Genomic DNA, 17,789 nt, shown 5'->3' with positions numbered 1-17,789 from the left:
GCACTTAAAGTTATTAGTTATTATTAGTATTTTTCATATGTAGCAGCTACATTTTGTATCACACTCAGAAATATCTTCTATAGTTCAAGATAATATAACATTTGATATTTTCTTCTGGAAATGTAATGGTTTCTTTTTAAAATAATTTAAATTTTGGGGGAAAAAAGAAAAAAAATAATAATTTAAATTTTGGCCTAATTCTAGAAACTACTCTTTCGAAAGAGTGAGGTAGGAACCCAAACTGCTTTTTTTTTTAATCATTTGCCCCACCTACCTGTCCTGAAAAAACTGTCTTTCCCCACTGAAGTGCCATCTTTATGGTATGCTGAGCCCTGGCCTGCGTGTGGGTTGTTTTAGGCTGTCATCCCAGTCAGCCTGAGCTTTTTTAATTTTTAAAATTTTTTTACAGAGAGGAAGAGAGAGGGATAGAGAGCTAGAAACATCGATGAGAGAGAATCATCGATCAGCTGCCTCTTGCACACCCCTTACTGGGGATGTGCCTGCAACCAAGGTACATGCCCTTGACCAGAATCGAACCCGGGACCCTTGATTCTGCAGGCCGACACTCTATCCACTGAGCCAAACCGGTTTCGGCCTGAGCCCCCTATCTTGATCACGGAGGTCTGGAAGCCCGTCTCCTCTCCTCACTTCTGCAGGTTCTTTTTTCTTGACAACCTCAGATGGGCTTAACCACTTCCCTCACCCTGATTTTTAATTTTTGCAGAAAGAGGGATGGCTTAGATTTATAGGTGTAGTCGAGAGAAATTTGTCATCTTATAATAAATAGTTGATCCCTTGCACACTCCATGACAGAGAGGATTCTGAAAGTTAAGTATGAGCATCCCCCCCGCCCCCCCCAGCACATGATGTTGACCTTGATGGGGCAGTCCGTGAGTCTTTGCTCCTCCACACCAGGTGCCTGTGAGGGGCTCACCGGGGCCTTTCTCCAGACTCAGGGTGACCATGTAGTGGCAGTGATGGGGGAAGCCTGTGGTACATTCCAGAATGCGCTCCCTTTCCCTTTCATTTGATAGGGCCCATGGGTCTGGCTGTATGGGAGAAGGGCCAGTTTTTCTGTTCTCCATTTTGTAAGTTTTCCGGACGTGTGCTCACGCCTGGCAGTGGCGTTCTGTTGCTCAGTGGGGCCCTGAGCACAAACCCCCTCTCCAGGAAGGCAGAGCATGACTGTGGGGCCCAGATCTGAAATGAGGCCTCTAGTGGGAGCCCCAAGCACCCTCGTCTAAAGGCATGGGCATCTCCCTCCCCCTGGGGCAGTGCTTAGGGCTCATGGTTAGGGTGCAGGACCAACGATTTATTGGCCTTGGGATTCATCAGACCAGAATGCCCAGCATCAGAGTCCCTCTTCCTTACATTTCACAACTGCTGCCATGTGCCAAGTTGATCTTTATGAAAATCCTGAGCTGCTGGGTTCACCATCCCTATTGTTTCCACTTTCTGGGGAGACAGCTCAGGCAAAGCTGCCCCCAGGGCCAAGCCCTGGGAACCTGCCTGGGTGGCTCTATCCTCGGGTTCCTGTGATGCTTATTGTCTTGGGCCACTTCATGCCTCTGCTGGACAGTGAGCTCTGAGCATCAGACCCCAGTGCCTGGCACTGGCAGGGCACAGACCACAGTCGTGTGTGTCTGTAATACGTGCAGGTGACACTCAGAGGGGCCTGGGCCTGGCCGAGGCCATTTTTTTTTGAAGCCCAGCATGCCTAGCAGAGCTCCCCCTGACCCATGTCGGAGGAGGAGGGCATCCTGAAGATGGCTCTTCTCCTTCAGCAGATAAGGTGGGGACTGGAGGAACATGGGCCTGTGAGAGGCGGCCCGGAGGCCAGGCCCAGGTCCTTGAGAGCCAGACAAATGAAGCCTGCGTGGTGCCTCTCTCAGCCCCTACTTTCAGGGATCTTGGGCCAGCCAAGGAGTGAGGATGAGCAAGAGTTCTGGGGAGGGAGTCCCCATGTGAAAGGAAGTGAACACCAGGTTAGAGCCAGATTCTGTCCCTCCCACTTCCTGGAGAAGGAATGGGGCCCCTGGGTCTGTCTCCAGTGCTCTGAGCAGGGGTCTAGTGCATTCTGTGTGGCATGCCAGTAGTAGGTCAGTCGTATGCCCACTCTCTGGCTAGGCCTGGCTGGGGCTTGCTTCATTCTAGTTACATCCATTGTCCTACCCTGAACTCTTGGCTGTGAGGGATCCCTGGACCATGGTAAGTAGCATCACACATGTTGGAAATAAACATGAATGTCTTAAGAGAGTGGGAAGTGTGCATTAATCTCTAAAATGCTCTATCACAGAAGGCTGACATACTGCTACAACATTGGCTTGACTAGGGGGTGGCAGATATCTATTAACTCTGGTGACTCTTTGAAATCAGAATTGGATTAAAGAGAAGACCAGCTGGGTAACATCTAAATAAACCAATTTTTTTGTTTTGTTTTGTTAATCCTTACCTGAGGATATTTTTTCCATTGATTTTTTAGAGAGAGTGAAAGGGAAAAAGGGGGAAAGAGAGAGAAACATCGATTGTTTGTCTCCGCATGCACCCTGACTGGGTCAGGGATCTAGCCTGCAATCCTGGTGTGTGCCCTAGACTGGGAATCGAACCTATGACCCTTCTGTGTGCGGGTCGACACTCTACCTACTTAACACTGGCCAGGGATTTTTTATTTTATTTTCTTAATATATTTTATTTTTTTATAGAGAGGAAGGGAGAGGGATAGAGAGCTAGAAACATCAATGAGAGAGAATCATTGATCAGCTGCCTCCTGCACACCCCCCACTGGGATTGTGCCCGCAACCAAGGTACATGCCCTTGACCGGAATCAACCCGGGACCTTTCAATCCGCAGGCCAACACTCTATCCACTGAGCCAAACTGGTTTCGGCTGGCCAGGGCTTTTTGATATATATATTTTTCAAATATATTTTTATTGATTTCAGAAAGGAAGGGAGAGATAGAAATATCAGTGATAAGAGAGAATCACTGATCGGCTGCCTCCTGCACACCCCCTTCTGGGGGTTGAGCCCACAACCCGGGCATGTGTCCTAGACCAGAATTGAACCCAGGACCCTTTAGTCCATAGGCCAACGATCTATTCACTGAGCCAAACCAGCTAGGATTGATATATTTGTATTGACTTTTAGAGAGGGAGGGAGAGAGAGAAACAATGATCGGCTGCCTCCTGCAGCACCCTGACTGGGAATCGAACCCATAGCCTGGGTATGTGCCCTGATCAGGAATGGATCTTGTGACCTTTCAGTGTACAGGATGGTGCTCAACTGACTAAGCCTTACGGGCCAGGGGTAGGCCAGTATTTGTACCAGAGTAGTGAACAGGACAAACACTGAGTGGTTAGGGTCCTATCTGCCAACACCCAACACCACACTGGTGGCTGAATAGGGCGTGTGCTATCTGACATGCCCCTCCGAGGAGCTGGTCCACTGACTCCTAAATCTCCATATCCCATCTCGCTCCTCCCATGTCCCTGCAGGTCCCTCTACAGGTGATCACTGTGGGCAGGCTACCGAGGTCACAGCATGAACGGGCCTCCTCAGGAGTTGAAGCTGGCTCCTCCTTCCTGACCCTGTGTCCTGCTTCTCCCAAGGAACTTACTCCCTAACTTAATAACCAGTGTTGAGGTGGTTTCTTTTTTCCAATTACAAATAGTTTAGCTATACATACTTGTTTCTTTTTTAAAAATATATGTATTTTTACTGATTTCAGAGAAGGAGAGAGAGAAACATCATTGAGGAGAGAGAATCATTGATTGGTTGCTTCCTGCATGCCCCACACTGGAGATTGAGCCTGCAACCTGGACATGTGCCCTGACTGGTAATTAAGCCATGACTTCCTTGAGCCATGCTGGCCAGGCCATACTTGCTTCTTTATTAATATTTTTTTGGTACCTTTTTTGGAGTGGAATTGGTGCGTCAAATGGCACAAAATTGGCAATTTCGGTAACTGTATACAGAGCAATGATACCATGTATAGTTCCTCTGATGTAAGCTGCTACTATCCATGTGGTCATTATTATTAAATTACTCCCATGTTCCCTCTCCATGTTTGTTTTAAAGTTTTTATCTTGGAATCATTTGGGTTTTTTTCAGAAAAGTTGCAAAGGTGGTATCTACATTTCACCCAATGCCCTTCATGTTAACGTTGTGTTAAAGCCAATAAATGGACTTGTGTGCATTCCAAACTACATGCCAGTCTCATCATATTTTCCACTGACATCCTTATCTGTCCCAAGATCCAACCCAGATCCCCACATCATATTTAGTCATCACATCTCCTTAGTCTCTTACAGTCTAGGGCACTTCGAGTCTTTCTTTTTTTTTCATGACCTTGACAGTTTGGGGAGCGTTTTATGAAATGTCCCCTAATTTGGCCTTCTGTTTTCTCATGAGTATACTGGGGCTGTGGGTTTTTGGGAAGAGCATATATATTGAGGGTTATATATCTGCTGGTGGCCTGGGTGTAAACAGAAATTCCACAGGTAGAGCAGGGGTCGAGCAGCTGTCGTGGCCCATAGATGGAGGCCCTAGACCTTCATTATTCCTGGGAGTGGTGCACATCTGAGGCCCTGAGAGAATGACTTGTCCGGACCACTGAGCCTGCTGGGCACAGCCTGTATGGCAGTCCTGACCCTGCCTTGCCACAGCTTATCTCCTTCCCTCTGGAGGAAGAGGGTACCTCTTCAGCCACTGCCCTGCATTCCTGCCACACCAGCCTGAGGTTCTCACACTTCAGGCCCCAGATGGATCTGCCTCTGGGACACTACCCCTACTGCCTCCACTTGCCAGGCCTGTGCCTGCTCACCCATGCCACTGTCAACTTCCAGTTGCCTTGCCCTTGACTGAGGCCCTGGAGGTCAGCCTTTTTCTCACTCTGCTATTTTCCTGTGTTGCCTGGTGGGCAGACCCTGCAAAGGGTTGCCTGCCTCTTCTGGGTTTGGAGAAATTGGGTTGTGGGGACCTAGCAGCACCTGTGGGTGGGACTACAGAGATGGGGGTTTGGGAGCCTACCCACCTAGATCTTCAAAGGTACAGGGGGCCCAGGTTGGCAGGAATGCTGACCGCCAGCGCCCAATGAATGCCACCTGGATAATGGCTGCCCAGAGTGGCCTCGGAGCGCCTGGGCTTGTCTGTCACAGGGAGCCCATTGGGCTGCATTTCGTCTCTGCATCCTGAAGTCAACGCTCCATTTCTCCCTTTTCCCTCTGGGCCGCCACAAGTTAGTATCAAGGGGCGGAACCCCAGGGGCCAGTGGCTAACCTGGGGGTAGAGGAGCTCAGCGGTATCAGGCCAGTTAGGAGTTGCGAGTGGAGAGGGTAAGGATCGAGTTCCCGGATGGGGCCAGGTTCACGGCCCCTGTGCACATGCAGGTCGCCAAGCTAGCATTGGGGACTGTAATCTGGGCGGGGAGGCCGCGCAGGCCCCCTGGAGGCCGCTCAGGCCACTGCAACGCCGCCACCGCTGGCAGAGGAAGGGGCGGGGGCGTGGTCGCCCACTGGCCTGCACCCACCACTTTGGGGCTGCGAGCCCCGGCCATTTGCGTCCTCAGCTATTAAACTTGGTCTGGACATCCTCCAGGGCTTAGACCACACTTTCATCGTTCAAGCTATAAGGATCCCTGCCCAGCTCCGGGGAGCGGTGTCCGCACCCCGCGTGTCTCGGCAGGGCCGTGCGCTCTGCCTCGCCAAGGCGCCCCGAGCCCAGCCTTTGGCGATCCCAGTAGGTTCCTTTTCCCAACCCCTTTCCGGAACGCACACTAACCCTCGGTCCTAAAGAGGCGAGCAGAGGGACTCCCGAATGGGGCGCAAAAAGAGGAACGAACACGGGTTCGTTCGCCCCGGGGGGTGGGGCGGCCCACTCCTCCGGCGCCTAGGCCTGGGCGGCCCCGGGAGCCTCAGGGTGCAGCATGGGGACTACCACCAAAGGCGGCGAGGGGACACATGCGCGCAGTCAAGCAGGGCACTAGGCCCGGTGTGTGTGGGGGGAAGGGTCGCGCACGTGGCCAGAAGGCGGGGCTGGCCGCCTCCGTACCCCCACCCAGCCACGTGGGGTGTGGAGCCCTCCCCCCTCTCGAACGGGGGCGCGCTGGGGCCCGGGGGCAGCGCTGGGGAAGGGGCGGTCTCCGGCTTGCCGCGCGCCGCGCCGTGGGATGGGCGCGCCCGCGAGGGGCGGGGAGCGCGCGGAGGAGGGGTGCGCCGGAGGGGGCGGGGCGGTCCGGCCCGGGGAGGAGGGGCGTGGCGCCCTGGTGGAGGGGGCTCTCGGGGAGGTGCCTGGAGGTCTTGCGGCAGCAGAAGGGGCGCACCCGGAGGGTCGGCTCCAGGCCTGGAACCCCGCGTGGGAAGGAGAGCACAGGGTCGAAGGCCGGGGCGCGCTCTCGGGCCGGAGGGGGCGCGCCAGGGAGGCGGCTCCGTCCGCCCGGACCCCGCCCCGGGCGGCAGCGTGCGGCTGGCTGGAGGGCGCGCCGGGCTGGGGGCGTGGCCGCGGCGCCCCGAGGGGGCGTCCTCCGGGCGGGGCGGGACGTGGCCGCCCCCGCGGGCTCCGGTGCGTCAGGGCGCGTCAGGCGGGGCGGGGCGGGTCGAGCGCGGGCGGCGGCGGCGGCGCGCACCGGCCTCCTCCTCCCGCACTCGAGCAGCCGCCGCCGGCCGGACGGGCTCCGCTCCCGCCACCTCCGCTCGGTCCGCGCCGCGCGCCCTTTCCCGGCATGTCGGCGGCGGTAGCGTGTGTGGATTACTTCGCAGCCGACGTGCTCATGGCCATCTCTTCGGGCGCCGTGGTGCACCGCGGGCGGCCGGGCCCCGAGGGCGCGGGCCCCGCCGCCGGCCTGGATGTGCGCGCGCCACGCCGCGAGGCCGCCCCGCCCGGGCCCCCGGGGCCGCCAACGCCGCCCTCCCGGGCTGCCCCGGGCTCGGGCCCCGGAGCCGCCGCCGCGCCCCACCTGCTGGCCGCCAGTATCCTGGCCGACCTGCGAGGCGGGTCCGCCGCGGCCCCGGGGGGCGCCTCGCCCGCCTCCTCCTCCTCGGCCGCTTCGTCTCCGTCCTCCGGCCGCGCCCCCGGCGCCGCGCCCGCCGCCGCCAAGAGCCACCGCTGCCCCTTCCCGGGCTGCGCCAAAGCCTACTACAAGTCCTCGCACCTCAAGTCGCACCTGCGGACGCACACGGGTGAGTCCGGCCCGCCGGGCCGGCCTCCTGGGCCCCCTCCCCCGCCGGGACCCCGAAACTGCGTGGCGGGTCGGGGGCGGGGTGGGGGGCGCGCCCGGGCGGCCGCCGCGCCTGCCGGGAGGGCGGGGCCCGGTGGGCGGGGCGCGCGCAGGGGGCGTGGCGGCCACGCGGTCCGGCGGCGCGCGGATGGCGGGCGCGGCGGCGGCAGGGGCTCGCTGGGAGCGCGGCGCCGCGCGGTCGTGGAGTGGGAGCGGGGCTCCCGGGCAGCCCCCTTTCCCGGTGGCTTCTTTCTCTTTTACTTTCTGTTGCGTTGGATCTGGGTGCTGTGCATTGCGGTTGGAGCACCCAGCTCTGAGGTTCTCCTTCCCCTTCCCTTCCCCTTCCCCTGCCTCAGTTTCCCTGGCTGTAGGGAGGGAGGAGGAGTGGCGTCGCGGTCTGCGGGAGAGCGTTGTGGGTTCTGCTCAGAGGGAGGCGCCGCTCCTGGCACGGGGCCAGGATGGGGAGGGGGTGTTTTAATTAGGCGGAGGGGGGGCTGGGGGTGAGGGGTGGGACCTTAGTCTGGGGAGGAGAGAGATTGGAGAGGAGGGCTCCCTGAAAGAATCAATCCTCTTCCTGTTTCTAGCGTGTTGTTGCCCCCTCCCCCCTCCCCCTGCAGAACCCGGAAGGTGCACAGGGTTGTGCAGTAGGTTTTTGGGACACAGTCACCTCTCAGCCCAGTGGGTGGTGGGGCATCTAGCGGAGCCTGGAGTCAAGGGGTGCTGCTCACCCTTTTATTTTGTCACCGTGTCCCCTTATCTTGCTGTGATCCCCTCCTCCACCTCAGAGAATGCCCACCATGAGAATGCCCACCAAGCTGTGAGTTTGGGCTGGGGATCAGGGAAGGCGGGTCTTGGCTCAGTGGACAGGTTCCCAGTAGTGTGGTGGACACACAGCAGGCAGCCTCAGGCCAGTGGCCAGATCTCAAATGCCACATGCCTGCTGGCAGCCCCCTCCCCGTTCCGCACTCTCCCCACCTCTCCTTCTGTTCTGTCCCTTGTTCTCAGGGGTGAGCACAGCCAGGACAGGACTTGGGTGGGGTCTAAATTCTCTTAAAAGGAGCGACCATCTTTCTCTGTAGTCACTGGATATTATTTGCCTTTAAAGATTGTGGTATCCTCATGTTTGTGGGAGGGACATTTAGGGGGTCCGTGAAGATGGAGAAGTGCCTCTTTGGGGTGAGTTCAGTGGCTCAATCTCGGGAGGTGGGGGCGGCTGCAGTGGGAGGTGTGACAGAGGGGACAGAGGGATCTCAGTGCCCTTCCACCTGTCCCATCTCCGGCCCGAGGTATTTGTTCTCTGAGAACCTTTTGGAGACCCCCAGTGCCCTGACTTGGTTTGGTTTTGCCCCTGGATTCTGTCAGCCTTTCTGGGTGGAGTGATGGGCCACTTCTCCGGGGTGTCTTGGGATCCTTGAGAACCTCTAGGTCCCCAGGAGGGGTGACCGTCTCCCCGAGTCCATGGGGGAGAGGGCTCCTTGCTGGGGCCAGTACTTCAGTATTGCCATCCCTGTTTTTAATGAGCCACGAGGCCAGAGAGGCTGAGTCGGGGTGTGGCAAGGGTGAGGGCAGACGGTGGGGAGGACAGAGTGCCGTCCGTGCTGGGTCCTGCGCCCTGTGGGAGCTGTGGCCCTGACGTCCCGTCTCGGAGCTGTGTTTTAACAGCAGTGCAAGGATCTAGTGGGGCGCAGCTCCTGGGCCCATTTGGCAGGTGCCCCTTGGTCCCGTTTCTCAAGGGTTTTGGACACTTGTGTGCTTAATGGTTGCATGTTCAGTGTCTCCTTGACTCCCAGGACCACCAAGCCCCGCTGGAGTCTGTGTGAAGGCCTTTTGGCTTTCCTGGCCCTCGTTGGACAGGCAGCTGCTGGGAGCTTGCTTGGGGGTGGGGAATCCATGCTCATCCTGGTGTCCCAAGGCTAGGAACAGAGTAATTAGAGCTAGCTGTCTGCCGAGCCGACCTCCCAATGGCCCTTGGGAGAGACTCCTGCCCCTACCCACCTTGTCTGAGGTGTGTTCTCCCTGTAACGGCAGTGCCAATCCTGACCTCGCCTTACTGTAGATGAGCAGACGGGCATGGAGGGAGTGTGGTGCCCCCATCACCCTGTTTCATTTGGTGCCTGGGGGCGGTGCAGAGGCCAGAGGGGCCCGGGGATCTGCTCACAGGGGGCGGAGCGGGCTGCCCTGTGGTCTCCTGTGCCCTGCCTGCAGCCCCCGGCCCAGCACAGAGCTCTCGTGCGTGGGGCGGGCAAGGACTTTGGAAGCTGCGGGAAATGTTGACTGCGGTTGCTGTGGATACGGGAGTGCGAGCAGGGAGATGGGGCGGGGGCGGGAGGAGAGGCTGGCTGTCTCTGCTCTCCCAGCCTCCCTCATCTCCAGAGGGCTCCCCTGTCTGCGCCCCCAGTGCCCAGCAGGCAGGCAGCCATGTGCGCCTCCAGGGGGCTCAGCTCCCCTGGGCCTCCCCCCTCGGGTGCCAGGAGCTCTCCCCCACATGACAATGGAGATGTTCCTGATATTGCCCAGTGTCCCATGGAGTGGGGGTTCAGGATCACCTCCAGTTGAGACCCCTCCTCCCCCTTGACTCTAAAACCCTGTCTACCTTAGTCTGATAAATAGTAGCTGAGCACCTACTCTGAGCAAGGTACTGGGCCGCCCCCCCCCCCCCCCAGTCCTGTCCCCTGGGACCCAGAACCGCGGGGGTTGATGGAGGAAAAGGCTCCCTTGGAACAAGAGGCTTCTCCGTAGAAACCTGAACCCCGGGGATCAGGTGGGGCAGGGAGGGGTGTGTCCCAGGAGAGGGGACAGCACCCTGATTGCCGGAGGGGGGCAGGGGCACTGGGTGTGGCTTTGAGGAGACCTCCTGTGAGGTGAGGAGGGGGAAGAGCAGCCTCCGGGCTTCATTTAATCCGAGGGGCAGGGTGGGGGGCCGCCGGGTGGGGACCGGAGGAGAGAGCTGGGTTTTGCAGAGGGAAATCCGCTTATGGAGAAGGGATTTGGGGTGGAGGAGCCAGGCCACTATAAGGCAGGGGAGGGGAGGGCTGATTTATGAATTGGGGAGGAGGGGGAAGCCTCAGGATGTGGAGGACAGGGGCTAGAGTGACCCCCCCGTCTTCCGATCCCACAGCCCAAGGTGGCGGGGTGGTGGTGATAATTATAGTTTGCCGAAGAGGCCCCCAGGAGGAGAGGCAGATGGGGAAACTGAGGCCTGGAGGGGTAGTAGCATGCTCCCCCGACAGAGCTGGAGCTCTCTTAAGGCCAGGTGGGGCTCAGCAGACTGGTGGCTTATCTGGGGTTAGGCCGGGCCATTGCTAGGCCTGAGCAGGGCATGGTTCCCCAGGAGCTGCCTCCCCACCTCCTGGCCTTCTCCAGTGGGCAGGGGTGCAGAGAGCAGCTGGAACTGGCCTCAGATGCCTGTGCCCCAGCTGGGGGTGGGGGAGGGCCCCCAACATTGCAGGGGGTGATAACCACCCACCACCCAGGCTCCCTGATAAAGCTGGCCCAGATGGCCAGGCATTGGGCAAATGATACGGGAGTGAGAGCTGGCCTCCCAGGGAGGGGGCGGGCTGGGTGGATCGCCTTTGCCCATTGACACACACACACACACACACACTCACTTTTTTTGGGGGGGGGGGGCTGTGGGAGCTGTGCCTCCTCACCTCCAGCCCCAAGAGCCCCGCTTTATGCCAAAGGTGCCAGTCTGGTTAGGAAGTGAGCTGGGGCAGCCTGGGTCCTCCAGGAGGGAGGAGAGGGACAGGGAGGGACTGCAAATGACCATCATTTTTTAAATAAGTGGGAGTAGTCATAGCTGCACACTGGGGTGGTGGGTACATGGGTGAGATGGTGGGCAAATGTGCTAGCTGCTGCCTGACTCGAGCCAGAAGGCTGAGCTTGAGGCTCTGGGTGTGCGGACTCTTTCCAGAGATGTCCTGGGCATACCAGGTCGGGGGCGGGGAGCAGTATCACCCCCAGGAGACGCTGAGCACAAAGGTTTAAAAGCCAGGAAAGGGGGCGGGTGGGGGTGGGGCCGGGCACCTGCAGGGTGAGGGGAGACCATTCCGATGCCGGGTGGTGGTTCCTGGCTGTCCCTAGTTCACCGTGGCCCAGCCCATCACAGGGTTAAGCCCGCCCTGGCCTCACCCACCGCTTGGCATGTTCTCTAGCACCCGCTCAAGCCAGGATGCCTGGGGCAGCCAGCTGGCCATATCTGGGGCTCTCACTGGCCCCGAGTCTCTAAATGCCCCCCCTTTCCCGGACTGTGAGAGGGTGGCGGGGCCTGGCATCTTTGCAGGCATCTGCCCAGCATGGTGGGGGCGGGCCACGTGAGCAGCGAGGGCTGGGGCCGGGGAGGTCCCCACGCCAGGGAGCCTGTGCGGCAGCCGTGCTCCGAGCGAGCGGCTTCCGCCGCGTTGGACCTGTCCTGGCCGGCACGGCGGCCCCATGCACCCGGCTCTGAAGGTGGAGCTGCCGGGTGGAGGGGTGCAGGTGGGGACCAGCCCAGGGCCCTCAATGGGGAAGTGAGCCTCCTGCGGGCTACAGAGGCCGCGGGAGGACTCCGCCCCCCTGCTCTCCCGCCGTGCCCTGCAAGATGGCTACACGACTGTGTGTCCCTCAGGGGCGCCCAGGCCCAGCCCGGAGCCCGCAGCCCTCCCTCCCCCAGACCCCCCCTCTGAGGGCCGCCGCCATGGAGGTGAGGTGGGGATCCTTTCCGGGCTCTTGAGCCCCTGATTCTGTAGAGGACGCCCCTGCTGCGGCCCCGCCCCCAGCTGCTGCGGCCCCGCCCCCCTGGGGATGTGTGGGGAGGCGGGGGTGTGAGGGGCAGCCCCGGGGATTCTCACTGCCTGCGGTCTTGGGGACAGTCCCGCTCTCCCCTCAGCCCCTCCCCGGGGAAGGTGGCACTAGGACCCCTTCCCAGACACCTGGGTTCACATCCTCCTGGGGACTGCCCTCCTCCAGCTGTGAGCAGGACCCGCACGGACCCCACAAGAACCCTGCTGGGGGCCTGTGAGGCTGCTGACCCCCCTCTCCTGTCATGCTGGGGTGTCCATGTGTAGCCTGGAGGAAGGGAGGGGGAGGGAAGGCTTCATACAGCTGTTTCCTGGGCCCGGTGATGGCTGAGCCCCTGGGGAGTCCCCTGGTGTCCCCACCACGCTCTTTCCCCCGGGCAGGTTACCCTGAAAATGCTGCAGGTCTGTCCTGTGGTCCCTCCTGCTGTCTCCTGGTCATCTCCGTCTCCTGGGTCCCTCACCATGGGGTCCTGCTTTGGGAGTCTTACCTGACCCTGGCTGAGGACCCTCTCCTGTCTGTCTCCCCAACACCTGCCCCCCACCGGTGGGCGTGTTCCCAGAAAAAGGGTCAGCCCCGGTCACCGGAGTGTCCACAGGAAGCCTTTTAGTGTGTAACTCAGGAGGCAACACCTGACCAGGCTGTGCCCGTCCCCCACCCCCAACCCCCACATATCCACATTCTGTGTACACAAGCCACACACACACTCCAGAACTGGGCATCAGGCGAGCAGGGCCCAGGGTCATCTCAGGGGCATCTCAGGGGCCAGATGCCCGGCCCTTTGGCCCCTGTCTCCCCTCCTGCTGGGGAGACATGGTAGTTGAGACTTTGAGACTCTGGGGGTGGGGTGCGGCATGGTTGTGGGGCAGCGGAGACCCCCAGACGGGGTTGTATGGGGTGGGGCTTGGGTCGGGGGTGGGCAGGATGGGTGAGGTCTGCTTGGGCAGTGGGTGTGGTCTTCAGAGGAAGTTGCAGGGTGGGGACCTGCCTATGCCCCTGCCACCCATCCCTTCCCGGAGGCGGGACCTGCAGTGGGGACCTAAGGAGGCAGGGATGCAGCTGACCCAGGATGGCCCTCCACATGTCTGTCTGCACACAGAGGGGCCACGGAGGTCAGCCGAGGGGTGAGTGCCTCGATGATGTTACCCCTTTGCACCTGGGTGGTCCTCTCCAAAAGGAGGGAAGTGAACTGTGGGCGCTCACACCTTGAATCCCCAAACCGAGGAGGGTGAGGGTGGGGATGGGGAGGCCAGTCTGCATGAAGGAAGCCCCTCCGGAAACCCAGCGTGCGCCTGAGCCTGCACCCGTGTGGCAGACACACACCTCACCGCCACGGCGGGGCTGGCGGGAGGGTGCGGGGGCTGGCAGGAGCCAGGCCCTGTGGGTCTTACTTTTAGCTGGTGGAGAGTTACTGCAAGCTCCCAGGAAATCAGGGCCGAGGATGTCCACTAGGGCTTTGTGAACTGAGCGGGGTCCTTTGTTTTTTGCATTTACACGGCTCACATTCACACCCAGAATCCAGCCTCTAGAGCACATATGTCAAACACAAGGCCCGCGGGCCAAATCCAGCCCACCAGGCCTTGCAATGTGGCCCGCACCGCGCTGTCATCACTGCACTCCGCTGTCAGTTTATGACATTGTCAGTTTATGACTGTTCAGTAAACCATTCGGCCCGCGATTTAGGCTGGATTTTAGATTTTGGCCCCTCTGATTGAGTTCGACACCCCTACTCTAGAGTCTAGATTCGAGGGGGCGGGAAGAAACAAATGACCGGGGCGTCCCCCGACCTCATGCACTGACGCTGTCTCTCTACCTCTGCCTCGCCCACCAGGTGAGCGCCCCTTCGCCTGCGACTGGCCGGGCTGCGACAAGAAGTTCGCGCGCTCGGACGAGCTGGCCCGCCACCACCGGACGCACACCGGCGAGAAGCGCTTCCCCTGCCCGCTCTGCTCCAAGCGCTTCACCCGCAGCGACCACCTCACCAAGCACGCCCGCCGTCACCCCGGCTTCCGCCCCGAACTGCTCCGCCGCCCCGGCGCCCGCAGCACCTCTCCCAGCGGCTCCCTGCCCTGCAGCCTGGCGGGCAGCCCCGCGCCCAGCCCGGCCCCCAGCCCGGCCCCCGCCGGCCTGTAGGGCCCGCCCGGCCCGCCTGGCTCTCGCCCCGCCCAGAGCACCAGCAACATGCCTGCGGTCCAGGCACCCTTCCAGCGTCCCCCCCGAGGGCCCCGACGCCTCTGGTCCCCTCGGGAAGGCGAGGAGGGGGCCCGAGACGAGACTGGGGTCGGCTGGACCTTTGGGATACGCCCCCCACCACGGGTGGCTGGGGCCCGTGTTTGTAAATAGCCACGACCTATATGATTCTTCCCGTCTGCTCAACTGGGACCCCCCGTGGGTGGCTGGCAGGTGCTCCCCTCTCCCCTTTGCCACTTCCCTGCTTGGGGGGGATATGTGTGTGGAGGGGGGCCAGGAAAGGTGCCCCCTGCCCAGTGCTTGGGATCAGCCCCAGGCCCCTCTCTAGATTGGGAAGAAGTGAGCAAAGAGCCATAGAGGATCCAGGGGTGACTGAGGGCACACCTGCCCCTGCCCGCCCGCCCGCCCGGGGCTCCTCACCCCACGGAAAGCCATTGGAGATGTTCAGGGAAATGGGGTGCGGCCCAGCCGTCCCCCACTCGGGTATTCGATCTCAGGTGTTAACAGGTTCTGCCCCACTGCCCATGGGGGGCAGGTGGGCAGGGGGAGGGGGTGGGTAACCGAAGGGTCTGGGTTTTGCTTCTGAGATGTAGGGGAGGGTGGGAGAGGAACAGGGTTCTTCCAAAGAGCATTTGCCTCACTTTGGGGGGATGTGGACGTGGGGATGGAGTGAATGCTGGCTTATTTATTTTCTTGCCTCTGCTGGCTGGGGTGCCGTCCTGCCCCCGGGTGGGTGCGGCGTGTTCGGGTACGTGAGAAGCTGGAGCCGCAGCTGCTCCCTGCCCCCGACGCTGGCCTTCCACAGCATCGCGTGACAATCATGCCCTCCCTCCGGGGACCGGGCGGCCGCTGGGCTCAATGCACCCCTCCCCACCCTGCAGGTGGCGGTGGGAGCCCAGGCTCCAGCCTGCCCCTCGCTGCATGTCCCCCGGACTGCCGGGCCTGAGCTGCCGCCCGCAAGGAGAGGAGGCAGGAGGACTGGCCCCGGCCCCTGGGAGTAGCGGGGTTGTGTGTGTGTGTGTGGACCGGGTAGAATGTTTTTTCAGGCGCCAGTCTCTCTTGATCAGGGCCAGGGAGGGTGGTCTGTCGTCCTCAGGAGAAGGTGAGGGGGGTCGTTGTGACCATCCTGGGGTGGAGGGGTGGATGCCATGTCCTCTGGTGAAGCTGGTTAGGTTTCATTTTGGACCGAGGGACTGCGGACCCAGCCCCCTGCTCTGGAGTGGGAAGGGACCAGGCTCCCTGCGCCCAGACCCTGAAAGGGCTTGTCTGCCCCCCCCCCCATAGGCTGCGGGAGGTTTGGGGCATCTGCATTTATTCCAGAGCCTTCCTTGTCCTGATGGGCGGGCGGGCGGGTGGATGGATGGCCCCGTTGTGGAGTGGACCCTCAGCCTGGCAGGATCCAGGGGTGGGTGCGGCAGGTCCTCTTGGGGCTGGGTGCGGAGGGTCTGTCTGCGGTTCAGCCTACGGGCAGGCCCATCTGCCCTCAGTCCTGCTCTCCCAGAGGGGAATGCCCTCGACCTTGAGGGCAGAGGGGTGTGTCCCATTCACCTTTGTGTCCGTGTGGATGTTCCCTAGATGTCCTAGGCCCGGCCGGTTCCTGTCCACGGTGGGCTCCGGGGCCCAGGGCCCGGGAAGCTGAGAACTCTGATGTCCGGCCCCTGTTGAGGGGCCTGGAGAGACCCATGCCCCCTCCTCCAAGGGGCCAGTGGTAGCTGTGGCCTTTCAAGGGGGGATGGGGGCGGGGGTAGCATCCCTAGGGACTTGTGCTTTCTCTGGTGGCACCCCTCTCCCTTGCCCTGTCTGACCTTATCCTTGTATTTAATTAAACAAGACCTTTTTTAAACCCAGCTCAGAGCCAGTGTGGTTTTTCCCACTGCTGGCCCCCAGCAGGTGGGCTCTGCCTCACTCACCCGTGTGGCCTCAAGGTCACCAACCTTTTGGGGAAACAGACAGAGGGCTAGCGGATGCAGAGAATCGGTGGGGGTCTTGGCAAGCCCACGGTGGCTGGGACACGAAATCACACCCGCAGCCTTAGTCTCCGGGAGGCGGGAGGCTGCCTGCTGCACGACACGCTGCCCCTAGCGTCTCCCACGCCTGGTGCAGCTGCCACGTCGCCCACCTCCCGCCCGTTACCCGGCTACCGAGGCGCCGTGACAGCCGGGGGCGGGGCCGGGAGAGCCCGCGCTCAGGCTCCTGTGCTGGCCCGGCAGCTCCTACATTGTGAGCTTACTGTACGCTCCCCATTGGGAGGAAGGCGGGGGTGGGGGGCATAGGGAGGGACACTGCCATGCCTTGGAGCATTGAGAAGCTGGTGTGAACTTTGAACCCCCTCCTCGGAAAAAGGCACCCTAGATTCAGGCAGTCTCCAAAGTCCTGAGGGAGGGCTGTGGGTGCAGACCCTTGGGGGGTGTAGTTGGGGGGAGGGCTCCCTGGCACAGGGCTCCCACCCAGCTTTCCTTGGGGTCTTGTCCTTGTGGCTGCCAGAGTCGCCCCTGTTCTGAGCATCGGCTCTCACCTTTATTCGAGGACAGCCTCCTCCTTGCACCCCCTCCATCTTGTTCTCCTTCCATCGGATTCTGCGCAGAAAGACCTCCGACATCACTCCCTGGACCCCTGTCCCCTCTGGCAGGCTTCCCTGTCGCTTTGTGGCAGAGTTCCTCGAAAGCAGGCTCCGTGGGCACAACCCCTCCCTCAGTCTCCCGTGCACACTCCCACATGCCCTGGAGACAGCTAGACGTCCCCTCCTGCCTTCTGGACCCTCCATTGGCACGCAGCCACTGCCCCCGCCCTGCTCAGGTTCCCCTGTGTGCCAACGGCACCCCCTGACCATCACGGTCCACCTGGAGCTGCTTAGCTACTACAGCAGTCTGTCCTCATGGTCTCCACCAGAGGGCGCAAGCGAGCGCCTGAGACAGGTCCTGCCTTTGCCCATACCCTGACAGTTCTCCCACAGCAGCCAGCACGTGTGAACATCTGAGGCACCACCCCTCCTCTGCCCACAGCTCTCCAGGGTTCTCTCATTCCTCAGGATGAAGACCCAAGTTCTCCCCGAGGCCCCAAAGGTCCTGCCCCATCCCACCCCCCTTCCCTCTCTGCTCTCACCTCTCTTTCCTCCTTGCTCACTGTGCTTCAGCCATACAGGCTTCCTCCACACTTTCCCTCCAACATGCCAGGCACAGACCTGTCCCAGCGCCTTTGCATGTGCTGTGCTCTCCACTTGGAATGCTCTTGCCCTAGATGTCTGCTTGGCTCCTCTTTACCTTCCTCAGGACTGCTCAAATCCCACTTTCCCATAGGACTATGCAGATCACTTCTTTCCCCAGCCCTGCCCTGTTCTCCCCCCAATCCAGCACTTCCTGCCTTGAATCACGCTATCTCATTTACTTATTTCCTAAATGTCCTGTGTCTGTCTTCCTCCTTTCAGGGTAGGGGGTCTCTGCTTTGTTCACCGATTTTCTAGCACTGTCTGGCTGGTGTGGAGCAGATACTTGGTAAACATTTGTGGAATGAATGGCCAAGGCCCTTGAGGATGAATGGAGCACTGATGAGTGTGAGCACTTATTTCCCCTCACTAGCATTGTCAGGACTACATCAACCCTTCTGTTGTGGGTG

At 60.5% G+C, this 17,789-nt stretch overlaps 1 protein-coding gene across 1 annotated transcript; it reads left to right on the top strand.

Annotated features, from left to right (window-relative positions):
- The first annotated feature begins 6,549 nt into the window (after window positions 1–6,549).
- On the top strand, window positions 6,550–16,024 carry KLF16 (KLF transcription factor 16). Its single transcript, XM_084885485.1, has 2 exons — window positions 6,550–7,173; window positions 13,819–16,024. The coding sequence occupies exons 1-2, from the start codon at window positions 6,717–6,719 to the stop codon at window positions 14,118–14,120; spliced, it is 759 nt and encodes a 252-aa protein (XP_084741611.1). The 5' UTR covers window positions 6,550–6,716; the 3' UTR covers window positions 14,121–16,024.
- The last annotated feature ends 1,765 nt before the right edge of the window (window positions 16,025–17,789 follow it).

This window comes from Pipistrellus hanaki, assembly GCF_964339955.1.
Source record: "Pipistrellus hanaki genome assembly, chromosome: 5".
Taxonomy (NCBI): Eukaryota; Metazoa; Chordata; class Mammalia; order Chiroptera; family Vespertilionidae; genus Pipistrellus; species Pipistrellus hanaki.
Note: the sequence above shows the minus strand (reverse complement) of the source record. Positions and strands in the feature narration are given on the sequence as shown.